Source organism: Chiloscyllium plagiosum, chromosome 11, assembly GCF_004010195.1.
Source record: "Chiloscyllium plagiosum isolate BGI_BamShark_2017 chromosome 11, ASM401019v2, whole genome shotgun sequence".
Taxonomy (NCBI): domain Eukaryota; kingdom Metazoa; phylum Chordata; class Chondrichthyes; order Orectolobiformes; family Hemiscylliidae; genus Chiloscyllium; species Chiloscyllium plagiosum.
Genome location: NC_057720.1, coordinates 7,187,522 through 7,214,543, shown reverse-complemented (window position 1 = coordinate 7,214,543; position 27,022 = coordinate 7,187,522). Strand labels below are relative to the sequence as shown.

Below are 27,022 nucleotides of genomic sequence, written 5' to 3'. Positions count from 1 at the left end.
TATCGGAATTAAACTCCATCTGCCACTTCTCAGCCCATTGGCCCATCTGGTCCAGATCCTGTTGTAATCTGAGGTAACGTTCTTCGCTGTCCACTAGACCTCCAATTTTGGTGTCATCTGCAAACTTATTAACTGTACCTGTTATGCTCGCATCCAAATCATTTATGTAAGAGACAAAAAGTAGAGGACCCTGCACCGATCCTTGTGGCACTCCACTGGTCACAGGCCTCCAGTCTGAAAAACAACCCTCCACCACCACCCTCTGTCTTCTACCTTTGTCTTCCCATCATTTAAAAATAATGTCTTTTAACCATCAAGGCAGTGGGATGTATTGTGTCCCAAAGAAGCCTGATATCACTTGTTTGATGTCGTGCAGGAGTATCTTCCCATCTCTGGCATAATGCGCATGGAGTGGGTACAGTTCACCAAGAGAGATGGGCAAGAGCTTATTTCGGATAGTTCCATGAAGCCAAATGCGCTGGAGATTCTGTGGAATTCATAGCCTCCACAAATAGAGTCATAGAGATGTATAGCACAGAAACAGACCATTTGGCCCAACTCGTCCATGTTGGCCAGATGTCCAAACCTAATCAAGTCCCATTTGCTAGCATTTGGCCTATATGCCTCCAAACTCTTCCTATTCAAATACCTATCCAGATGCCTTTTAAATGCTATAATTGTACCAGCCTCCACCACTTCCTCTGGCAGCTCATTTCATACACACACCACCCTCTGCGTGAAAAGGTTGCCCCTTTGGTCCCTTTTAAATCTTTCTCATTTCATCTTAAAGTTATGCCCTCGAGTTCTGGACTCCCCCACCCCAGGAAAAAGACCTTGTCCATATGAATAGGCTGGCGTTGTTTTCCCTGGAGTGTTGGAGGCTGAGGGGTGACCTTACAGAGGTTTATAAAATCATGAGGGGCATGGATAGGGTAAATATGTTGGTATTTTGAGTTTCCAATCTCAATCCATAGCTACCCCCCCCCAGTGATGTGCCTTCCAACATGTCACTGTAAGCCAGTTTGTCACAGGGGTGACATAGTGGTTAGCCTTGCTCTCTCACAGTGCCAGGGACCAAGTTCGATTCCACTCTCAGGCAACCGTCTGTGTGCGAGTATCACATTCTCCCTGTGTCTGTCTGGGGAAGCTCCTCCCACAGTCCATCAGTGGGTTGACACTGGGAAATCCCTTGTGGAAAAGTCTAGGACTGGGGGATTGATCTCAAAATCAGTGGTCGTGCATGTAAGACACAGATGGGGAAGAATTTATTCTCTCAGACGGTAGTGAGTCTGTTCAATTCTTTACTGTAGAAGGCTGTCGAGGCTGGGTCATCAAGTATATTCAGGGCTGAGAGAGACTGATTTTTAGTCAATAGTGGTTATGGGGATCAAGGCGGGAAAGTGGAGTTGAGCATGGTCAGATCAGCCATGATCTCATTGAATGGTAGAGCAGACTCGATGGGCCGAATGGTCTGTTTCTTATGTCTTCTTGTCCTCGTCATTGTTTCCAATGGTTTTTCTTTTGCCCTGTTACTTTGCAAGGCAGGGAGATGCGGGAAGACCTGCTGTTGTTGATTCAAAGCTGGAGGTGGGTGGCTGGAAATCCTCCAAGATCGCGCAGCCGAGCAGTAAAACATCAAAGGAATGTCGGGTCTGAATCATTTTAGGAAAGTGATCAGGGGGAAGGGAGAGAGGGGTGATTTGGAAAGTGCAGCTGAAGCAAACCCAAATAGGGGCCTGTGAAAGAATGGAGTGCCTAGCAAACGTTGGTGCATATGCCAAAGAATGAAGGGAATGAGAAACAGATAGAGAGATAGCCACATCAATGCAGTGAAAAAGATTCTGCTTTGCTGTACCTTGGAGAAAGACAGGGCAAACATCTCTGTATTTTCACAAAACGTCATCCTCGACAACTGATATGATAATAGTCAAAGACTATTCCCCAGGGCAGAAACGGCTGTCACAAGGGGTCATAATTTGAAGGTGATTGGAGGAAGGTATTAGGGAGATGTCAGAGGTAGTTTCTTTACACAGAGAGTGGTGGGTGCGTGGAATGCACTGTCAGCATTGGCAGGGGTATCAGTGACGTTAGGGACATTTAACTAACTGCTGAACCAGCTCATAGGTGGCAATAAATTGAGAGGTGTGTAGGTTAGGGTGATCTTACATTAAGATAAATGCTCAGCACAACATTGAGGGCCGAAGGGCCTGTACTGTGCTATACTGTTCGATTTTCTATGATGTCCTGCATTGGGAGGACACTGAATTTATTTTTAAAAGACATATTTCTAATGATGGACAGCTCCATTTAAAAGGAACAATATACGAAACATTAAGGTATCGAGCCCATGGAGGGACTGTTTTTATTCGTTTGTTCATGGGATGAGGGCATTGCTGGCTAAACCAGCATTTAGTGCCCATTCCTAATTGCCCAGAGGGCAGTTAAGAGTCAACTACATTGCTGTGAATTGCATGGTTGCCAGACCAGATAAGGACAGCAGTTACCTTCCCCAAAGGACATTAGTGAACCGGGTGGGTGTTTACCCACAAATGGCGACAGTTTCACAGTCATCGTTCAATTTTCCAAAAAAAACTGAATTCACCATTTGCCGTAGTGGGATTTGAACCCAAGTGCACAGAACATTACCTGGATTTCTGGATGAATGGTCTAGCAATTGGGTCTGAAACGTAGGCCAGTTCGGGATTTGGCCAGCAATCCCTGAATGGTCACCATTCAACAAATGCTTTTGACCCCCATAGCTAATTCAACCAATCAAAGCCAGATTTGAACCTGGGTCCCCAGGACATTTCCTGGTTGCTAATCCAGCAACAAAACCCCAAGTCCATCACCTCCCCAACTGAGAGCAAAGGCAATCTAACCAAAATTTATTCCTTAGACAAATAATTGCCTGAGTTGAATGATTGAGTCTTTATTGAATTGCTATGTTGCACAATTTGGTGTGGACGCATCGGAGAGAGCACGGAAGTGATTTACAAGAATGGCTCCTGAGGAAATTCAGCTACCAGGATAGATCGAAAAAGGCCTGTTTCCACACTGTAATCTAATCTAATCTAATCTAATCTAAGGAAGTGATTTACAAGAATGGCTCCTGAGGAAATTCAGCTACCAGGATAGATCGAAAAAGTTGGGGCTCGTCTGTTTGAAGAGAGGAAGGCTAAGAGAGATTTGATTGGGGTTTTCAAAATCATGTGTGGGCTGGATGAAGGAGAGAAAAGAGAAGCTGTTCCCACTCATAAAGGAACAAGTGCGAGAGGGCATAGGTTTAAAGTGATGTGTGAAAGAAGCAAGGGTGATGATCATGGAATCCCCAAAGCATGGAAACAGGCCATTTAATCCACCAAGTCTGCACCAACTCTCTGAACAGCAACCCACCCAGACCCACTCCATGTTTACCCCTGACTAATGCACCTGACCTACACATTCCTGAACACCATTGGGCAATTTAGATTAGATTAGATTCCCTACAGTGCGGAAACAGGCCCTTCGGCCCAACAAGTCCACACCGACCCTCTGAATAGTAACCCACCCAGACCCATTTCCCTCTGACTAATGCACCTAGCACTATGGGCAATTTAGCATGGCCAGTTCATTTAACCTGCACATCTTTGGACTGTGGGAGGAAACTGGAGCACCCGGAGGAAACCCACGCAGACACAGGGAGAATGTGCAAACTCCACACAGACAGTTGCCTGAAGCTGGAATCAAGCCCAGATCCCTAGCGCTGTGAAGCTGCAGTGCTAACCACTGAGCCACTGTACTGTGATGTGAGATAAAAACTAGGTAGTTAGGGTCTGGAATGCACTGCCTGGAAGCGAGGTAGAGACAGGTTCAATTGAGGCATTCGAAAGAGCATTGGATGGTTATTTGGGTAGTAATGATGTGCAGGGATATGGGGAGAAGGCAAAAGGTTAAGAGACAGTGTGGGCTGAGTGACCTCCTTCTGGCCCACAAGACTTCAGTGATACAGAGAGTGTCCGACTTGACAGAGGTGATCGCACATCAAAACATTCCTCCCTTGGCTGGGAGATGCTTTAGGATGTCTGGAAGTTGTGACAGGCACTGCATCAGCTCAGCTTCTTTATCTTATTCTCTTCTGTCCTGGTCCTGGATTGTGCTTTGGAGTATGGATTCCATAAGAACAATGTGGAGCGCCATATTGATGGTGCGTCATAGCCCAGTCAAATTCGGATCATGTTGAGGTGTTAACAGGAGCCGATACCGGGCCCCTTTGAGAACATGCAGGCGGCCATTCTTGATGGCCATCTTTGCATTCCGGTCAATTACTCTGGTACGGATATGTACCTAATAAATTTCTAGGAACAGAGTGCAATCACCAGGAAAAGCAAAATCAACTCATCCAATGTGAGGAATGAGTGGGAGTTTGCACAGATTTACATCATTGAGATAACCAGTGATATGTAAGAAGAATAAAAGAAGTAATTGTGGTGGACATCAAAGGAAATAATAAAAAGTATCTTAGGAGTATGTTCAAAGTACAGAAAAGATTAAAGAAGAAAGTCTCTTAACTGTGACATAGTGCTGTGAGAGAACAGCCCAAAAGCACCTTGCACGGAATGGATTATTTTGATGTGCCATGGCTCCTGTCATGTCCAGAAATATGGCAGCTATTTTCGCACAGCAAGATCCCACGACATAACTTTGCCTTTTTTCTTTTCCGAGTTGCTCATTGTCAGTTTGGAAGTCATCTTAAACAATGCCAGACCCCTTCAGTCCAGTTTGCTTCACAGTTCAGTATCCTGAGAAGAGAACCTTCAATCTTCTTTGAATTTGTGACCTGATTGCAGTGTGCCACCAAGCTCGGGTGGCAGTTTCACTCCATGGCAATGATTTGAGTAGATATAATTATTCTAGAATCTGTTGAGCACTGTTTCCCTAAACCTGTGACCAACTGAGAGCATCTCTAGCTCAGTTGCCAAATAAAGAAAGCGTCATTAAGAAAAGTGAGCCATTGCAGATTTGCAGAATGCCAGATGCAGATGGAATACGTCCAAGAGCATTTAAATATAAAAGGAATTCGGTAAAAGTCACTGGTGCTGAGGAGGGAAAATCTGCTGAGCTCGTTAAACACTGGGTGGTACCAAAAGAGCAAGTAACAGCTAATGTAATTCCCATCTTTAAAAAAGGTCGAAAGCATGATCTTGGGAATTATAACCCAGTTAGCTTGACATCTGCAGTGGGAAATTGCTGGAATCTATTATAAAGGAAGCAATTCAAGAGCATTTAGTAAGAATAAAGGGCAATGAATCAAAGTCAACATGAGTTCATGAAAGGCAGGTCAAGCTGTACAAATTTATGAGCATGTTTAAGGTACATAACTAAGTTAGTGGTTAAGGGCAACTTTGTGGATATCTAGACTTTTAAAAGGTATTTGATAAGGTCTCTCGTAAAATGCCTACGACTGAAGTAGACTTCATGGGATCACGGAGGATGTTGCAAATTGGATAATTAATAGGAAACAGAGGGGCTATTATTGGTTTATGCTGGACATCAATGACCAGATAAGCCCATGAGGGATTCGTTCTGAGACTGTTGCTGTTTGTAATGTTTTATTAATTAGCTGGATGAGAACATTGCAAGCAAAACATCAAATTTTGATGACGCTACCAATTTTAGAAGGTAGGCAATACAGTTTGCAGAGAGAGAGAGAGAGAGAGCCATTGCAGCCACCGCAGTGAACCAGTCATTGTGGAGAGGGTCGTTTTGTTAAAGGCTGGAGTTGGAGCCAATTAGCCCCTCTAAACATCAGTGGCAATGTTTTCTTCTGCGATGTTGTTTTGTCTGATTTGAACTTGTTCAGCCCAAACCTTTGGAAGATTTTTTTTGCATTTAAAATGGTTTGTCTAATATTTTGGCAAATCATCAAATCGCAACACGGAGATCTGTTGACTGCAGCAATATGAAACCTACACACATTAACAGGACTAGAATGCAAGTCTTAATGTTGGTGGCTCAGTGGTTAGTGCTGCTTTCTCATAGTGCCAGGCACCGGGTTCAATTCCACCTTCAGCTGACCATCTGTGTGAAGTTTGCACAGGTTTCCTCCCATGGTCCAAAAAAGTGCAGATTAGGTGGATTGGCCATACTATATTGCCCATTGTGTCCGAGGGGTGGATTAGCCATGGCGCTGGGTGGGGTGCTTTTTGGAAGGTCAGTGAGGACTTGATGGATCAAATGGCCTCTTTCCATACTGTACGGATTGTTTCCTTGCCTCCGGATTGTTGCCTGAGTGAGAAATGTAGGATGGTTACGGAAAAAAAGGAGGCTATTTGGACTGCCCTGTCTGCTTCTGTTCTATGTAAAGCCAACTCTGCCATTCCCATTCATGAATTTTCCCAGAAAATCGTTTCTACGAGGATTCCATGCATCATTTCCTTTTGTAAGCCGTGACTGAACCTGCCTCCACCACGTACACTCTCTGTCACTGCATTCCTGATCCTAACCACTCACTTGGTTGCAAAGAAAATCCTCAAGTCATCATTGCCTCTTTTACCAGTTGCTTTCACTCGGTGACCTTTGGCTCTCGATCCAATTGCTGAGGCCAAGAGTTTCTCCCCTGTCTGTTCTGTCCAGAAAACTCGTGGTTTTGGAAATCTTCATCGAAACTTCTCCTCTCCAAAGAGGCTTTCCAAATTTATCCTCGTAACCGACTCTCTGTCCCCAGAATCATTCTCAAAAATATTCTCTCCACCTTCTCCACTGCCTTAAAATCTATCACATTTCCAAACTCTCCCAGTTCAGACAGAGGGTCTTGAACATGGGACACTAACTGGGTTTCTGTCTCCACAGACACTGCCTCAAGATTTCCAGCTTTTATTTTGTTCTTTTAATTGACCGGCTGTGTCTAAAGCGTCTGTAAAATGCAAGCTTGGGGTACAACTAAACACTCTAATCATAGAATCCCTACAGTGTGGAGGTAGGCCACTCAGCCCATTGAGTCCACACCACCCCTCCAGCGTCCCACCCAGACCTACCCCATCCCTGTAACCCTGCATTTCCCATGGCTAATCCACCTAGCCTGCACATCCCTGCACACTATGGGTAATTTATCATGGCCAGTCCACCTGACCTGCACATCTTTGGACTGTGGGAGGAAACAGGAGCACCCGGAGGGAACCCGCGCAGACGCAAGGAGAATGTGCAAACTCCACACAGTCACCCAAGGCTGGAATTGAACCCAGATCCCTGCCACTGTGAGGCAGTAGTGCTAACCACTGAGCCACCCCGAAGAAGGGAAGGAAGATTTGAAATAACACGGAAGGCAGAGCACGGTGGCTCAGTGGTTAGCACTGCTGCCTCACAGCACCAGGGACCCAGGTTCGATTCCAGCCTCAGATGACTGTTTATGTGGAGTTTGCACATCCTCCCCGTGTCTGCGTGGGTTTTCTCCGGGTGCTCCGGTTTCCTCCCACAGTCCAAAGATGTGCAGGTCAGGTGAATTGGCCATGCTAAATTACCCGTAGTGTTAAGTGCATTAGTCAGAGGGAAATGGCTCTGAGTGGGTTATTCTTTGGAGGGTCGGTGTGGATGTGTTGGGCCGAAGGGCCTGTTTCCACGTTGTAGGGAGTCTAATCAAGATGAAATAATGAAAAGGGAGGCAAAAGATAGTTGGACAAGAAAGAAAGCCTGTGGTCTAGGAGGTGAGATGGGAATAGCAGACACAGTAGTAACATCTGCCATCCTGAACAATGGGGGCAGGATGAGCTGAAAGAGCTGAACTCCGTTCTATGTCAAGAAGTGGGAGCACTGCCTGACTAAAATAGCGAGTTGCTAAGTGATAGCACAAGTGTGGGAGGTGACAGGGAGATGTTCGAGGGCCCTGTCAACAATGATGGAGGAGAATAATTGAGGAAATAGGAAGTCATAGCAGAAACGTTAGCCTACAAGGTGGTAAGGACATGAATCAGAGATGGAGAAACTGGGAGACACATGAAGGACAGCGTGAGTAAGAGTGGTCAAGGTTAACCAAGTACGAATCATTGGGTGACAGTCGCCTATCTTTCAAAAATGGAGATGAAGAAAGGAAGTGAACAGTAATAAAAGGGTCATGTGAAGGTGAATAAAAGGGAAATGTGAAAAATAGAAGGAAAATTGATGTAAAGGAAAAGCCTACTGTGAGCAGTAGTTGAATCAGCAACATGCCAGGTAAAAGATCTGAAAATGTGAGCCTGAGGAGGATTTGAACAAGGAGTGCTCCCCAATAATCCCATGATAGGGCAGGCAGATCAAGGACCCCTGTAGGTTATCACATGACCGGACCTGCACAACACAAATAAAGTCACGAGTCACCCCACACCAGGTTATAGTCACAAGCTTCCAGACTGCTGCTCCTTCCTCAGGTGAAGTGGAGGAAAGCGCACAGGCACCCCATTTCAAATAAACCTGTTGGACTATAACCTGGTGGCGTGTGACTTATGACTTTGTCTATCCCGGCCCAACGCTGGTATCCCCATATCAAGAGACAAAAAAAAACTGCAGGTGCTGAAATCCAAAGTAGACAGGCAGGGGGCTGGAAGAGCTAGGCAGCATCAGGAGATGGAGAAGTTAACGTTTTGGCGATAACTCTCCAGGAATGAAGGGTTAAACCTGAAACATCGACTTCTCCACCACCTGATGCTGCCTGGCTTGCTGTGTTCTTCCAGCCCCCTGCCTGTCTACTTTGGATTCCAGCATCTGCAGTGTTTTTTGTCTCTTGCTATGGGGATACTTTATCTACTTTATCTCCATATCAATAAAAAGTTCACATTAAATAAACAATTTAAAATAAGTACCAAAGAAAAATGCTGAACAATATAACTACATGTTATCTAAAATGTATATTTGTTACATGACAGTGGGTCCGTACATCCTTGTAACCTGACCAGCACATCTCAAAGGTGAGCAAGTTTCACCCTTCGGAAGAGAAGACCGGAAGCAAGTCACTGGAAAATCAGTGAAGGAGCAACATTATATTTCCAAGTCCAAATGGTGTATGGCTTGGATGGGAACTTTTAGGCAGTGGGTTTCCCATGTCCTTCTAAGTGGTAAAGGTTGTAGATTTGCAAGGTGTTGTCATAGGAAGGAGGTTAAAAGGTACAATGTGAACAGAGAAACAAAGAGTTGCATATCCAAGTTTGCTGACAGTGCAAGGCTGAATTGATATCTACTCTGTGAGAGTAAGAACAGGAAGGGAAAAAAGCATGAGAATTCTACAATGCAGCACTATCAAACTGGAAACCAAGGTGGGTGAATTAGCACAAAGTACCAAGCGCACAGGGCTTTTTACACCTGTGAGGTGAAAGGTCACAAACAAAGGGGGCATAATTTAAAGTGGAAGACAAGAAGTCTAGAGGGGATTGGAGGAGAAGGGTTTTCACCCAGAGTGGTGGGGGATCTGGAATGTATTGCCTGGGAAGGTAATTGAAAAATTCTTAGATAAGCACATGGAATGTCATACCATTCAAGGCTATGGGTCTAATAGGGGAAAGTGAGACTAGTGTAGGTAGTAGTATATTTTTGGCAGTAAGGTGTGCTTTGGGGGACAGAAGATGAAATCTTTTAAAAGGAGGAAGACAGACAAAGGCACTGACTGCCCGGTCAGAGAAAGAAACCTGTACTGCTGTCTGACACAGCAGGGAAGCTGCATAGTTATTGCCTTTGCTGTTTGAGTTCAGGTATCTAGACATTGGAGTGGATCTAGGAAAGATTAACAGACATCAAAAGTAATGAGCTGCCAGAGCAAGTGGTGAAGACTGATACAACTACAACATTTTAAAGACATCACGATGGGTATACAAATAGGAAGGGTGCAGAGGGATATGGGCTAGGGGCTGGCAACTGGGACTAGACTAATTTAGAATGTCTGATCGGCATGGAAGAGTTGGACCGAAGGGTCTGTTTCCATGCTGTACATCTCTATGATTCTATGGTCGGCTGTAGGTTTTGCTTTGGTTTAATTTAATTTGATTTTTTAGTCTCATGTACTGAGATATAGTGAAAAGTATTGTTTTACATGCTAACCTGTCAGATCATACCTGACATAAGTTCATCAGGTTAACAGAACAGAATGCAGAGTATAGTGTTACAGAGAAGGTGTAGAGAAATGTTACCTCTAAACTATGAGAGATTCATAAGTCTGATAACAGCAGGGAAGAAGCTGTTCTTAAATCTGTTAGTATGTGTTGATGAGGGCCTGTTCTGTACCATATGAATCTATGTATACAATTGAAAGTAGGAAGCCATTCAGCCCTTTGAGCCTGCTCCGCCATTCAATAGGATCATGGCTGATCCACTTTAGGATACAGACAGAAGTGTGTTGGATCAAGGAGCAACAAAGGGACAAAATGTTTGTCTATGAAATGAAGTGATTCAGACAGATTTGTGGCAGTTAAAGCCCAGACGGATTCTGTCAGGGCCCTTTTGGAGAGAAAGTCAAAAGCAGATGTGTATTGTGAGCCATTCCCATCAGTTCTTTCCTGCAAATTTGAGACCACGACCACATTCCGATGCACTGGTTTTGTCTGAGGAATCTATAACATGTGTAGGGGTCAGTGAAGCATGTGTTCTGAAGACAATGTGAGCCTTTAAATGCCTACAGGGCACCTGTAGCAGATGGGATAAGTGTCTTCCAATCCTGAAGGAGTTGTGAGGTGTAATGGGTGAGGTCTGCTGTATTTATGGGAACTGGAGGAGGCGCCCCAGACGCATGGAGTTCATGGTATGTGATCCCCACATTCAAAAATAGGCGCAATGTAAATGTGGAAGTGACACAAAGCTACATATGAGAGGGGAGGAGCTGTGAAAAATAATTCTGCAGCATGCTCCTTCTGCTATGTTTTTCCTCTTTAATTAAAGGAGTTTGTGTGGCTCTGATTAGATCAGCATTTACCACCCATCCCTAATTGCCCATGAACTGAGTGGTTTGCAACATCATTTCAAAGGGTAAGAGTCAGCCACATTGCTGTCGGTCTGGAGTCACGTGTAGTCCATGGAATGCAAAGATAGCAAAGTTCCTTTTTTAAAGAAGGAGATATTTTCCAAATCAATCCTGTTCAGAGATGAACCAAAGATAGTCACGAGGATGGACTCAACTGTGATCTTATTCATGTCGCGCTACATGTAACACTACCACACTGTTCTGTATTTGTAAAATCTTCCTTACTGTTTGGCTTTGACACTATAACCTTAATTACTTGTGATTACCTCTCTATCATAATTTGTTTGTGCAGGTGTGGATTATTTGTTACTTTGGTTACAATCTCATCATGCGACTCTGATACCTATCATGTTATTCCAGCCGTTTGGTTCATCTCCAGAACCATCTTACTTTTGATTACTTGTAAATATCTCTCTGCCTTAATTAATCAATTCATAGGTCATCCCTTCACTTGTTATTCAGCTGTTGACAGTTTACTCATACCGTCTGACACTTTTGATCACCTGCAGAGACTTATTATTCAGCCTGTCGACACCCCAGTCACACCATTTGTTGACACTCTCAATTACCTTGAATTATCTTGCCCTTATCTCTCCACCTATATCTTCTGTGCCTGTGCATTCCCCTTCACTTCACGTGATAAAGGAGCAGCGCTTGCAAATTTGTGATATCAAATAAACCTGTTGGACTATAACCTGGTTAGATTATATTCCCTACAGTGTGGAAACAGGCCTTTTGGCCCAACCAATCCACACCGACCCTCCGAAGAGTAACCCACCCAGACCCATTTCCCTCTGACTAATTAACCTAACACTATGGGGCAATTTAGCCTGGCCAATTCACCTGACCTGCACATCTTTGGACTGTGGGAGGAAACCGGAGCACCCGGAGGAAAACCACGCAGACACGGGGGAGAATGTGCAAACTCCACACAGACAGTCACCCGAGGCTGGAATTGAACCTGGGACCCTGGTGCTGTGAGGCAGCAGTGCTAACCACTGAGCCACTGTGCCTGCCATGTTGGCACACTGATGTTGTGTGACTTCTGACCTTGTCCACCCCAGTCCAACACTGGCACCTCCACATCACTGTGCCATAGGAACATTCCTTAACTTAACCAGATTCCTTAACTTAACCAGATTCCTTAACTTAACCATTCCTAAACCAGATAGAGTCTATAAGAATCAACAGTGATCCCAGATTTCTCATTCAATTCATTAAATTTCACCGTCGAGCATGGTGGGATTCAAACCTTTTGCTCCTGGGATATTAGAGCTGAAAATGTGTTGCTGGAACAGCGCAGCAGGTCAGGCAGCATCCAGGAAACAGGAGAATCGACGTTTCGGGCATAAGCCCTTCTTCAGGAATCTTCGGGCTTATGCCCAAAACGTCGATTCTCCTGTTCCCTGGATGCTGCCTGACCCGCTGCGCTGTTCCAGCAACACATTTTCAGCTCTGATCTCCAGCATCTGCAGACCTCACTTTCTCCTCCTGGGATATTAGCCTGGGTTTGGAGATGACTCATCCAATGATGTTCCCATTATGCCACCACCTCCCCAGAGGAGTATAGATAACTCTTTGAGTGGTCAAATTGATATAGAATCTGACTTAAAAAGAGGAATGAACAATGTGACCCAATTAATCCAGTAGAAGTAGGAGTAGGGGTTGTGGGTAAACATGGAGCAGAAGATTTGACGCCATTAGCTCCCACCTTACACCTTGACTTCTTCCACGTCACGTCCTCAGGATTCAGACTGCAGCCTTCTGCATGTCTCCCCTCCCTTGACATCATGGATGAGGCAGCATTTTCTCTGAAAACAAAAAATGCTAGAAATCAGAGCGGGTCAGGCAGCATCCATGGACAGAGAGCAAGCTAATGTCCTTGACTCGAAACATTTTGCTTGCTCTCTGCACGGATGCTACCTGACTCGCTGTGATTTCCAGCACTTTTGTTTTCAGTAGATTCCAGCATCTGGCCTTCATAAGTCAGGCCATTGAGTATAGAAGTTAGGAAGTAATATAGGACATTGCTGAGGCCACACTTGAAGTATTGTGTTCCATTTTGGTCACCTTGCTATCGGAAGGATGTTATTAAACTGGAAAGAATGCAGAAGAAATTTACAAGGATGTTGCCAGGACACAACGGTCTGAGTTATAGGGAGAGGTTGGACATGCTAGTACATTTTTCTTTAGAGTGTAGGAGACAAGGGTGTCAGGGGGATCTTATTGAAGTATATAAGACACTCTGCACTCACTACACACACACACACACTTTCTCACACTCACAGCCCCCACCCCAGACAGACACACACACAGACAGACAAAGACCTACATGCACACATATATTTTGTGTGGTGAATTTTTTTTGTACTTTCAGAGTTACATTGCACTTTACTCAAAAACCACATACATTCATGTAGAACTCTGAGCTCAAAAACTGCATGAATTTATGAAAAATTCTGTTATCTCACTTTTTAGATTGGAATCAATCTAAACATCAGGTCATAGACAGAGAACACAGGGGGCTAACACCTTCAACATATTGTCTAGCTATCACCATTGTTAACAGCTAACCCGAGAATGCAATTTTTTAAAAAAAGAGTTTTGTGATTTACACATGAAAGAAGTGAAACTATCAATGTATTCTAACAGATGAAAGGCTTAACAGACAATCAATTCTTCAATGTATAATTTCAGTTACATCATACTGTAAATTTTTGCTATAAATTCTGTGTTACGATCGAGCCCTCCACAATCACCTGATGAAGGAGCGTCGCTCCGAAAGATAGTGTGCTTCCAATTAAACCTGTTGGACTATAACCTGGTGTTGTGTGATTTTTAACTTTGTGCACCTCAGTCCAACACCAGCATCTCCGAATTAAGATCATAAGAGGCATCAATAGGGTGAATGCACTCAGTTTTTTTTTTCCCCAGGATTGGGGAATCGAAGACAAGAGGGCATCAGTTTAAGGTTAGAGGGGAAAGAATAAAAGTGAACCTGAGGGGAATCTTTTTTACACAGAGGGTGGTACGCATGAAGTTACCAGTGGAAGTGGTTGAGGCGGGGACATTACCAACATTTAAAAGGCATTTGGATAAATACATGGATAGGAAAGGATCAGAAGGATATGAGGGGAAAGTGAGGACTGCAGATGCTGGAGATCAACATTCCTGAAGAAGGGCTCATGCCCGAAACGTAGATTCTCCTGCTCCTTGGATGCTGCTGCGCTTTTCCAGCAACACATTTTCAGCTCAGAAGGATATGAGCCAAGTGCAGTGAAATGGGTTATGGACGGATATTTTGGTCGGCATGGATCAGTTCGGGCCAAAGGGCCCGTCTCCATTCTATAGGAGTCTATGACTCTATCTGCAGTAATCTGCTCCTACAGAATTTTCTCTGCTTTGAATCAGAATTGACCTTCCAAACAAGTAGTCAGTGAACTGGATGTTGGCCTTGAGTGGTCGTGTATAGCAGACAGTGGCCTGTTGGTGCAGCTCCCTCAATCTTTACCCCCACTGAAGTCAACATGTGTTCTCCCCATTCCACGAGGTGTATGGGACTGAGCAGCCAACTCTCTGTCAGCTATTTAACACAAAGTCAGGATAGTCCACATTGAGTTCCAAACTGAATCTCAAATCGGCAAGGACTAACGGAGAGGGAGAAGGGGAGCAAAAGCAGTTGGGTGCCATAAATAGTGTGACCACGTCTAGAACATGTTCCTGACTGTTAGATGAGCTCACTGACCTTTGTTCTGCTTGCAAATGATTTGCGGATATCTGTGCGTTATAGATTCTCTGGACTCTGAAGTTGAGGCTTTAATTTTTGCAAAGTTACCTTTGCTCATGTTGATCCGGACCCTTTGGGTTGAGTTAAAAGTCACTGCCATGAAGGCAGAGAATCACAGTGTCAGGACCACAACTGCCCCAGGAGAAATAGCAAAGTCAATTTTCAATACTGTGCGTGCACCTGAGGCCTCCGAGTTTGAACCGCGTGTTCAAATCATTCAGCATTAAGACATCAAAGCCTGCTCTGAAAATGGCACAAACATACTGTGCAGTGCCTTCGATAAACCCTTTTGGCATTGTTGTAAATCTATACCAGAGTTCGGATTGTACATAAAATCTTTTGAAATCCGACCTGCAAAATGCTTATTTGGGTCGATTATGTGCATGCTGAATCGGTCGCAGTGGAAACTGGACCCTGCTAGTGGTTTCGGTAGTAAGATGCAAGTAGAAATTATGGAGGTCAGTATAATGTTTCTGACATTGAATCACCTCTACCATTCTGCATGCTGCACCCACAGTTCCACACAATATATAAGGGCTACCCTATTCTATTAAGTCTTAGCTCCTGAGAGAAAGGATTTGCTGTGCTGAGCTGTCATTAACGACCAGGAGTAGACAAACTCGCTCAGAAACATGCTGGTTTGCCCTCTGAAGTTTGCCTCGCATGTAGCTAAAATTGTGACTGTGTCCTTGATTCACAGGGTGTGAACAGAAAGGCTGCTAGTTGCTGAGAACTCTCTTCCACAAATGTTAGTGGATGCAGAATCAGTCATTAATTCCACATCTGTGACAGATTTTCATTAAGCGAAGGTATTAAAAGATATGAGCCAAAAGGCAGGGAAATGGAGTGAGGTCACAGATCGTTGAATGGTGGAACAGGCTTGAGGGGCTGAATAGCCTGCTCCTGTTTCTTGTTTATTTGCTCACATTCCTATGTCCCATGTGTGCATTGCTGGGTAGCCCAGGACTTAATGCCTATTCTCGATTATCTCACTGTAGATAGTGGTAAAAATGAATGCAACTGAGGGTCTTACGAGGTCAATTATGCAGCAATTCAGAGTCATCCTATGGGTTTGGAGTCAGATGTAACCTCGGCAGTGTAAGGACTGCAGACTTCCTGCTGTAAAAGGCAAAGGTGAACACGATAGGTCTTTACATGAATTCGTGACCAGTACGACTAAGACTGCCATGTGTAAGCATGGTTAGAGAGAAACATGGTGGTGGGGAGTTTTTCTGGACAGACAGGGACAGTGAGGAATCAGTGACAGTAATGAGTGAAACTCTTCAACAGTTCCCAAGCCCAAGTGTCTGTGTAGGGACAGCCTGTGAGTTGCTTTACATCAGGGGACACTGGCAGGAATTTTAGCCCACTGACTGTGTTCACTTTGCCTCCATTCCTCAGAAGTATATAAAGTGCATCACCTTCACCTGTCAATCAAGGGAATAACTCACAAGACCGAGAGATGCCCAGGGGCAGTGAGACAGGACCAAACAAGGAATTTGCAAAAAATGAATGTTTTAAAAGAAATTAAGCACTTTGAGATTTTGACTTGGACCTGGGTGTGTGGTGTTTGTTGGATGTGTTAGATTTTTACCATATTTTGAAGGTAGCATACATGAAGCAGTTTACAAACACATAATATGGCTGTGAAACTTTGATTCCTTGAGGTTTGACTTGTTAGCCCAAAGGAAAAACTATCATGTTTTGAGACATGATAGTCTGACTCCTCTTACATACACCAAATTGGTGGACCAGTATATTCATTTCCAAGGATTTCTGACTGTTACTGGTGTTTTTCTCTAGTGGGAGTCTCCTTCTTTAAGGAAGGCACTCTGCCATCCTTCCTCGATATGTAACTCTGGGTCCACAGAAATGTCTTTAACTCTTCTGTGGCCTCTAGAAATGATCCATGTTAGGCAGGTTGGCTCAGTGGTTAGCACTGCTGCCTCCCAGCGCCAGGGACCTGGGTTCAAGTTTGCTCATGGTCTGCATGGGTTTCCTTTGGATGCTCCTGTTTCCTTCCACAGTCCAAAGATATGCAGCGTATGTGGATTGGCCATCCTGAATTGCCTTAATGTGTACACTGGGTGGGTTAGCCATGGGAAATGTGGGGTTAGGGCAGGGTGATTGGGTCTGGGTGAATGGAATGCCTACAATGTGGAAACAGGGCCATTGGCCCAACAAGTCCACACTGACTCTCCCAAGAGTAACCCACCCAGACCCATTCCCTACCCTATTACTCTACAATTACCCCTGACTAATGCATCTAACCTACACACCTTGGAACACTATGGGTAATTTAGCATGGCCAATTCACCTAACCTGCACATCTTTGGAGTGTGGGACGAAACCGGAACACCCAGAGGAAACCCACGCAGACATGGGGGAGGGGAGGATGTGCAAACTCCACACAGGCAGTCGCCTGAGGCTGGGATTGAACCCAGGCTTCTGGAACTGTAAGGCAGCAGTGCTAACCATTGAGCCACCGTGCTGCCCCAAATGGAATGGGATGAGTGTGGGATGCTCTTCAGGGGGTCAGTGCAGACTCAATGGGCTGAATGGCCTCTTTCCATCTGTTCAGGATTCTAAGGCCAGTTGGAGATGGGAAACAATTGTGAGCCGAGCCAGTGACCTCCACGTTCTACGCAAGGGGAAAGACACCCGCGTCATTTCAAATGATACTCAAAATCCCCACTTGACCTTTTGGAAACAGATAAATCCAGCCATCAGAAATCAAACCTTACCCAAGGGATATTCAGTCCGACAATCATCAGGAAGCAAGTATTCCGTATATCAAATCCATCCTTGTTCTGGAATCTCTGCTTGCTGTCGGTTACTGCCCAATGGTCAACGTATGTCCCTTCACTCCTGCCAAATCCCCCCTTTCATAGTCAGCCCTTGTTCAGCGACCCAGTTTTAAAATTAAATTTCAAGCCCTCAGACAAAACGAAAGAGTTTTTACTTGGGTGAGGTTGGGCGTTGCGCCTAACCTTTGGCCCGGAGCTTTACTTGTGATCGCGCTCAGTCACCCCTGAAAACTCAAGGCCAGCAACTCTGACAGCCTATTGGTACGCTGTTTGAAAATGTGCCTGTATAGTGCTGTCTTGTTAAGTGCGTGCTCACAGTGGACAAAGGAGAGTTAGTCTGTGTAACCAAACTCACGAGATAGAAGGGCAGGTTATATTGTTGCTTTTGTGAGGATGAGCCCTGGGATTTGAGGTCTGATTAAACCCGTGTCATGAGAGTGTTGTCGAGAGCGGTACTTTCTGTTTGATTATAATCTTGCCCCAGCTAGTATCTGTGTGCCAACATTTGTTTTAACAGCCTCCATTGTCAGTAAATTACAAAGTAATTCCAGCACATAAGGCCTCAGCCGCAATGGAACAATATGCTGCTGATCTCAACTGGTCAATAGACCGTATGCATTTCTGCTCAAGAATTCATGTTCGTTTTGCAAGCAGTAGTAAAATGGGAACTGATCATAGTGTGAAGATATGTAAATTGTTTCTCTAATTGTTTACTATCTTGTCTTTTGAGTTTCCTCCAGTTCAGTCAGATTTAACCCAATCAATGAGGCACTGCATTTGTACTCCAGAAACCCTTTTCTTATCTGTTTAATTTTATTTGCTAATGTAATATTAATTAAGTATCTCCAGCTATTGATCCTGCCACCCTGTTGTGTGACAAAGCAGGCTGTGTATTAAACCATGTAGTGGAACGTCTGGAGATTGACTGCTTCAATGGAATGTCTTGTGTTTTCCCCACACAGGTGCAACAACCGAACACAATGTGTAGTGGTAACGGGGTCAGATGTGTTCCCCGACCCTTGTCCAGGGACCTACAAATATCTTGAGGTCCAATATGAATGCGTCCCCTACAGTGAGTACAAACCTTTCCTTCTGTTTTCTGTGTTCCTTGGCTTAGGAGGAGTTTTTTTTGCAAGAGTCTTGAATGTTAAGTGTTAAACTGGTCTCCTTTATAACTGGAAAATGCACGACTGCCTGGCTCATTTGATGCTCCCATCTCTGACTCACCCAAAACACAGCTAAGATTTGCCTGAGGTGTGCTCTTTTAGACAGTGCCTCTTCTGCAGAAATTTGTGTCGATGTTTTGTCTGTGTATTGTAGAGTCTCAAACCATTTGGTACCCAAAGAATGCTGTGAGTAGGACTCGGAACCGCTCGACTAGAGTGTGGGTAAGAGACATTCTCAAACTGCAGGTCAAACATTCATCCAGCATGTCAGCATGTGTACCTTCTAAGTCCTTCGGAGTTGTCGATTCCTGAGCTGAACTTGACAAGTCACGTTGTAGATTGTAGCCTTTCGACTACTACCCTGCTGTAAGCCTGCTCTGAAGGGGAGTGGTTGCTTCTTATCAAAATGCAGGCCTGCAAGTAGGAATATCTGAGAGTCTTAACTGTGAGGGGAAATCCATTAAAAGATCATACACCTTCTCTTTATTCCTGCTGTGTGTCCCTCTGTAAGCCTCGTAAGATGGATGCCTCTTCTGTTGTGTTCAAATGTACCATCTGTAGAATGGCAGCCCACTGTGCATCCTCTCTGTCAACAGTCCACCTCCTACGTGTGATGCTGGTAACTGATCCACTCATTCTTCTTAACCTTTCAGCCTGGTAGAGGAACAGTGCACTATGTCGGGAGTGATTGTTTCTGTTAGCTGTGAAATCTGCTTTATTTTTATCAATTCCCTCGAAATGCCTGTCAAATATATTTTCTCGTTTTTCTTTGCATTCACTTAAAACGCTGAAATGTAAATTGGTCGACCCTGAGTACGATCCCTCACTAACTTTAATGGTGCATTTACTAATTGAGAGTGGTGTAAAACTTGGGAGTTGCGGAATCAAACAAATTATAATCGTGGATCTTACAGTACAGGAGAGGACCTTTGGCCCATTGAGTATGAACAAACAAAAATCACTCTAAATCCACACATAGCCTTGAATGTTATGACATGTCCAGTGCCTATAAGACCATAAGAAATAGGAACAGGATTGACCACTTGGCCCCTTGAGCCTGCTCTGCCATTCAATAGGATCATGGCTGGTCTCTTTCCCTGTAACCCTTGGTTCCTGACTGATCGAGAATGTATCTATCTGAGCCTTAAATACACATAAGGTCTTTGCCCCCACAGCTCTCTGTGGTAAGGAGTTCCAAAAACTCACAACCCTCTGAGAGAAGAAGCTTCTCCTCATCTCAGTCTTAAATTGGCGTTCCTTTATTCTGAGACTATGCCCTCTGGTCCTAAACTCTCCCATGAGATGGGAGGCAATGGCCAAGTCATCTTATCACTGGATTGTTGATCCAATGAGCCAGTGAATGTTCTGGGGACCTGATTTGACACCCACCATGGGAGGTGGTGAAATTTGAATTTAATAAAACTCTGGAATTAAGGTCTGATGACGACCATGAACCTATTATTGGAAACACCCATCTGATTCACTCATGTCCTTTAGGGAAGGAAACTGCCATCCTTGACTGGTCTGGCCAACATGTGACTCCAGACCCACAACAATGTGATTGACTCTTAACTACCCTCTGGACAACTAGGGATGGACAATAAATGCTCATCCAGTATGCAACACCCTCATCTGATGAATGAATACAAAAAAATGAATACAAAACATTCTGTCAGCATTTACCCTGTTTGAGCGCCTTAGGAATCCAATGTGTTTCAATGAGATCACCTCTCATTCTTCGAAACTCCAGTGAGTAGAATCTCAGTCTGTTTAGCCTTTGCTCATTAGACAATCCCTCCATACTAGGGATCTTCAAAGTACTTTCTAAAGGTTATGCGGTTTCCTGCCTCAACTACCTACCCAGGCAATGCATTTGTGACCCCTACCACCCATACATTCCCCCAGCCAATACCACGACAAATATTTACCCAGATTCGGTAAGACAAATCAGGGCAGGACTTGTATACTTAATGGGGAGTCTTGCTGAACAAAGAGACCTTAGGATACAGGTTTATAGTTCCTTGAAGTGGGAGTTCCTTGAAGGTAGACAAGATGGTGAAGAAGACATTTGGTATGCTTGCCGTCATTAGTCAATGTTGAAAATGTGTTGCTGGAAAAGCGCAGCAGGTCAGGCAGCATCCAAGGAACAGGAGAATCGACGTTTCGGGATAAGCCCTTCTTTCTGATCTCCAGCATCTGCAGTCCTCACTTTCTCCTCGAAGTCATTAGTCAGTGTGTTGAGTAGAGGAATTGGGATGTCATGTTGCAGCTGTACAGGGTCAGAAGTCACACGACACCAGGTTATAGTCAAACAGGTTTATTTGAAATCACAAGCTTTCAGAGCGCTGCCCCTTCAGGTGAACTGAAGAAAAGCACACATGCTCAGAATCAAAAGACCATGAAGCCTCAATTAATCAGATTCTCGGTTATCCCTTCACTTGTTATTCAGCTGTTGACACTTTACTCATACCGTCTGACACGTTTGATCATCTACAGAGACTTATTATACTGCCTACTGGCACTTCACTTGCACCACTTGCATGATCTTTCGATCTCTCTGCCTGTAAATTCTGTGCCTGTGTGCTTCCCTCTCACTTCACCTGAGGAAGGAGCAGTGCTCTGAAAGCTCGTGATTTCAAATAAACCTGTTGGAGTCTGACCTCTGGTGTCATTAATTAGATTTCTTACAATGCGGAAACAGGCCTTTTGACCCAACAAGTCCACACCGACCCGCCGAAGCGCACCCACCCAGACCCATTCCCCTACATTTACCCCTCACTAATGCACCTAACACTACGGGCAATTTAGCATGGCCAATTCATCTGGCCTGCACAGTTTTGGACTGTGGGAGGAAACCGGAGCACCCGGAGGAAACCCACGCAGACACGGGGAGAATGTGCAAACTCCACACAGTCAGTCACCTGAGGCGGGAATTGAACCCGGGTCTCTGGCGCTGTGAGGCAGCAGTGCTAACCACTGTGCCACCGTGCCACCCATGTGACTTCTTACTTGGACCACCCCAGTCAAACACTGGCATCTCCACATTGCAGGACATTAGTGAGGCCACTTTTGGAATACTGCGTTCAGTTCTGGTCTCCTTTTTAGAGGAAAGATATTAAACTTGAAAGGGTTCAGAAAAGATTTACAAGGATGTTGCCGGGTTTGAAAGATTTGAGCTTTCAGGAGAGGCTGAATAGGCTGAGGCTATTTTTCCTGGAGCATCAGATGCTGAGGGGTGACCGTATAGAGGTTTATAAAATCATGAGGGGCATGGATAAGATTTTTTTCCCAGTGTAGTGGAGTCCAAACCTCCAGGGCATAGGTTTAGGGTGAGAAGGGGAAAGATTTAATAGGGACCTAAGGGGCAACGTTTTCACACAGAGGTTGGTGTGTGTGTATGGAATGAGCTGCCAGAGGAAGTGGTGGAGGCTGGTACAATTGCAACATTTAAGAGGCATTTGGATGGATATATGAATAGGAAGGGTTTGGAGGGATATGGGCCGGGTGCAGGCAAATGGGATTAGATTAATTTAGGATATCTAGTCAGCATGGACAGGTTCGACTGATGGGTCTGTTTCTGTGCTGTACATCTCTATGACTGTGTGACTCATTGGCCCTCTGATGTGTCGTAGCACCATACTTTGAAATGTATGGAGCAGGCAGCTTGTTTATAACAGATCGTTTCTTATGAGTTATTCCTCAGACTGCACATCGCTCTTTGAAAGGAGCAAGATGGTTGAGTAGGGCCCGACTGCACTGATACATCAGCTGGAGATCAAAATAACAGAAGCAAGTCAGGACATAAACATAACTCTATGCTGGCTTCACTGGGAAACAGAAATCTGTGCAAAATTTTGGGACCTTTCATAAGAAGGGATGTACTCTTGTTGGAAACACTTCAGAAAAGGTGTGGATAGATTCTTGACCATACAGAGAATCAAGAGTTCTGGGGACAGGGCAGAAAAGTGGACGTGAGGAGTGTTTGGTCAGCTATGATCCTGTTGAATGGTGGAGCAGGCTCAAGGGGCCAGATGGGCTTGTCCTGTTCCTATTTCTTACGCTCTTCTGGTTTGCACAGCTACTTCCTGGGATAATGGGCTTGCCTTCCAAGGAAGGGTTGAGCTGATTGGCTTAAATTCATTGGATATTAAAGAATAAGAGGTGACCTTATTAATACATGTCAGATATTGAGCAGGTTTGGCAAGGTGGACATTGGATGGATCTTGTCTAGAAGTAGAGCGGTCTGATTAAAGATAAAGGGTATCCCATTTAAAACGCAAATGTGGAATTTCTTCCCTCAGAGTGTCACTCGTGTTTCGAATTCTCTTCTCTAGCCAGCAGTGCGGGCTGAGTCAGTTATAACGGTGCTAATATTTTTAATGGACTTCATGGGCTCTCAAGTTCTTTGAGTCGTCCAGTGGTTGTAATGGTTGCCATGTAAATGCAGGTCTTGTGTTTTCTTCCATTTCCCAGAGCAGTTAGGTGTCAACCGCATTGCTGTGATGCTGGAGTGACATACAGACTCCGGTCGGGTAAGGACAGCTGTTTCCTTCCCTGAAAGACATTAACGACCCAGTTGAATTAATACAGCAGTCTGATAGTTTTGTGGTCACCATCATTTCTTTGTATTCATTCAGCCTGTCCATTCATCATCCTCTGTTATAATAGACTAGCTGAATTGAATAATATATTCCTCTATGTATAAGCAATTAAAAGGGAAAAGGTATTGTGTGATTCTTCAGCTTACATTCAGACAGTATCATGCTGTTAACACTGATAAAGCACCAGTATGCTCATTTATTGAGTCAAAACATTTGTAGTAACGTAAAGCTTGAAGTTTTGTTCAGCTTGGGTTCAACAAAATCCTTATTGTCTACCCAAAAACAATGGTGTGTGATCAGCACAGGGATAAATTTAAAGGTAGCTCTGTCTCATCAAAAAAACAAACTGTGCCTATATTGTCTAAGAGTTTAGAAGAATGAGAGTGTAATGATTGTAACAAGAATATGAGTTCCCTGATTGGGGCTGTTAATCTGGACCAATCAGGGAACCCTGGCTGACAGATAGAAACAGGAGTTTCTGTTCACACTGAGAGCTGGCTCTGAGGGAGCTGGATAGGTGTGGAGGACCCTCCATGTGTAAATTAAGGGGGACTTGGTGATGGTGATGGCATGGAGTTATTTCAGAGGGGATCTGAATAAAATGGATGAAATTCTCACAGGACTGGAACGGGCCAGAAACAGGGAGGATGTTTTCCCTGGCTGGGGAGTTCTAGAATCAGGGGCTCGAGTCTCAGGGTGCAGAGTTGTTTCTTCACTCAGAAAGTGATCAGTCTGTGGATTTCTCCACCACAGAAGGATGTGGATGCCGGGACACTGGCGTATTCAGAGAAGAGATTGATATACTGTTAGATATTAAAGTTACCAAAGCACATGGAGGGAAGACAGGAATATGGCGCTGATATACAGGATCAGCCATGATCCTACTGAATGGTGGAACAAGCTCAAACTGCCATACTCCTGCTCCTGGTATCAATGACCTCTGTTTCCATGCTGTACATTTCTATGACTGTGACTCTATGACTTCATGAGCTTGTTCTTGCCAGGGAATCCTTCCACCCACAGTGAAGTAAAGGGGGAGCATGGAAGATATTCCACTCATGAGACCACCCAAACTGAGGGGTCATTAATAAAACAAACATCAAAATTCAGGAGAAAGGTCATCACCAGGATAGAGCTTGGAATTTTGGCAAACATAAATCTCAGAACAGATACACTCCGTTCAGGGGTGTGTTACACCTGCCAAGAGCAGGTTGGATTTGAACACGGGACCTTCTAACCTAAAAGCACTGCCTTTGTATCAAGGGTTTATGCCCGAAACGTCGATTCTCCTGTTCCCTGGATGCTGCCTGACCTGCTGCGCTGTTCCAGCAACACATTTTCAGCTTTGTATCATAAGAGCCTGTAAAAAAAAAGTTCAGTCCTGTTTATGTCACATGTATGGAGAAAGTGGGATTTGAACCCAGGCCCCCAAGCAGGGACACCACAAGAGCCAGTAGAAATTTCAGGACATGCTGCAGGCGTCGTGTTTTAACATGACGTAAGAATAGGAGTAGGCCATTCAGCCCCTCAAGCCTGTTCCACCATTCAGTGAAATCATGGCTGCCACTAACTTGTGCTGCCTCACAGCACCAGGGACCTGGACTCAATTCCAGCCTCGGGTGACTGTCTGTGTGGAGTTTGCACATTCTCCCTGTGTCTGTGTGGATTTCTTCCCACAGTCCAAAGATGTGCAGGTTATGTGGATTTGCCATGCTAAATTGCCCATAGTGTTCAGGGATGTGTAGGTTAGGTGCATTAGCCAGGGAAATACAGGATTTTGGGATAGTGTAAGGGGACGAGTCTGGGTGGGATGCTCTTCAGAGAGTTAGTGTGGACTTGTTGGGCTGAATGGCCTGTTTCCACACTGTAGGGTTACTACGTAAGTAACAAGTGGAAGGGGGGTTCATGAGGAGTACTTTTTGGGTCTAATACTCAGTTTCTGAGCTTTACATTCTGTGTCAGTAGATGATCAGTGACTCTGGCCCATGTCGGATAAAATTGGATCCAATTCTTTAAAGTTTTTCTTATTCTGAAACTTGCTGCTTCCAAAGGTGGTTTGCATCAAAGATGGTGAATGATTTCAAAAGTAAACTGGATGGATGGACATGAGTGCTATAATCTTGCAGGGCTATGGGGGATAGAGCAGAAGCATAGGGCTAAGAGGATTGCTCTACAGAAAGACAGTAGGAATATGGAACGGACTCACAAACTCTGAACATTCGCCTGTACCTACGTTTTTGTTTTTGCTGCTGTTTACCTACTATTTACTATCTATACTATATATTTCCCCTCTCACCCTAAACCTGTGCCCTCTAGGGACTCCCCCAACTCAGGAAAAATACCTTGTCTATTTATCTTATCCATGCCCCTCATGATTTTATAAACCTCTATAAGGTCACCCCTGAGCTTCCGATGCTCCAGGGAAAACAGCCCCAATCTATTCAGCCTCTCCTTGTAGCTCAAATCCTCCAACTCTAGCAGCATCCTTGTAAATCGTTTTTGAACCCTTTCAAGTTTCACAACATCCTTCCAATTGGAAGGACACCAGAATTACATGCAGTAGCCTGCTCAGTGTCCTGTACAGCTGCACCATGACCTCCCAACTCAATGCACTGACCAGAAAAGGAAAGCATACCTAACGCCTTCTTCTCTATCCTATCTACCTGCGACTCCACTTTCAAGGAACTATGAACCTGCACTCCAAGGTCTCTTTGTTCAGCAACACTCCCCAGGACCTTACCATTAAGTGTTTAAGTCTTAGTCTGATTTGGTGTATTCTGTGCAGTTTCAAAATCTGCACTTTAGGAGTAATGTCAAGGTTTAGAGAGCATACAGAAGAAATGTATGAGCATTCCACCTTAAAGCATAACATATAGGAGCAGACGGAAGCCATTCAGCCCATTGAGTCTGCTCTGCCATTCAGCGGGATCATGGTCGATCTGATAATCCTCGGCTCCCCCTACCTGCCTTTTCCCATCGTCCTAGACCTTTCTTAATGAATAAAAATCTGTCATTACCTCTACATCACTGCCTTCTCTGGATCAATCTGATCTTGGCCTCCATTAAAAATAGTGAGGGGCAAAGATAGTGTAGACAGGAAGAAACTTTTCCCCTTGATGGAGGCATCAAGATCAGGGGGCGTGGATTTAAGGTAAGGGTTTAGAGGGGGCTGTGAGGAAAGTGTAATTCACCCAGAGGGTGGTGGGAACTTGGAACTCACTGCCTGTAAGACTGGTAGAGACAGGAACCCCCATAACATTAAAAAAAAAATTCGATGGTCACTTGCGATCCCAAGGCATATGAGGTTATGGGCGAAGTGTTGAAAAATGAGATTAGAAATTAGGTGGGGTGGATGTTTTCAACCTGCACAGACATGATGAACTGAAGGACGTTTTTCTGTACTGTAAACGTCTTTGCCTCTATGATCGTATTTAACCACCCACCCTCGACAGCCCACTGAGGGAAAGAATTCTACAGATTCACTACCCTCTGAGAGAAGCTTCTCCTTATCTCTGTTTTAAATGTATGACCCCTTATTCTGAGATTTACCCTTTGTTCCAAGACACCATCTCAAGGGGAAATAGTCTTTCTGCATCTACTCTGTCAAGTCCCCTGAATATTCTGTATGTTTCTATAAGGTTGCTTTTCCCTTGGATGTGGGATTTCGGTGATGCAGAGAAGGTTTCTTTAGAATGGTGAACATCACA

General features: G+C 44.5%; 1 protein-coding gene across 31 annotated transcripts in view; it reads left to right on the top strand.

The window, feature by feature from the left end:
• adgrl2a (adhesion G protein-coupled receptor L2a) overlaps window positions 1-27,022 on the top strand; it is a 485,081-nt gene that overhangs the window by 298,835 nt on the left and 159,224 nt on the right. For all 31 annotated transcript variants that reach the window (XM_043698637.1, XM_043698647.1, XM_043698657.1 and 28 more), the window contains one exon: window positions 18,511-18,620. In XM_043698637.1, the coding sequence (XP_043554572.1) occupies window positions 18,511-18,620 (110 nt within the window). The remainder of the gene's footprint in view (window positions 1-18,510; window positions 18,621-27,022) is intronic.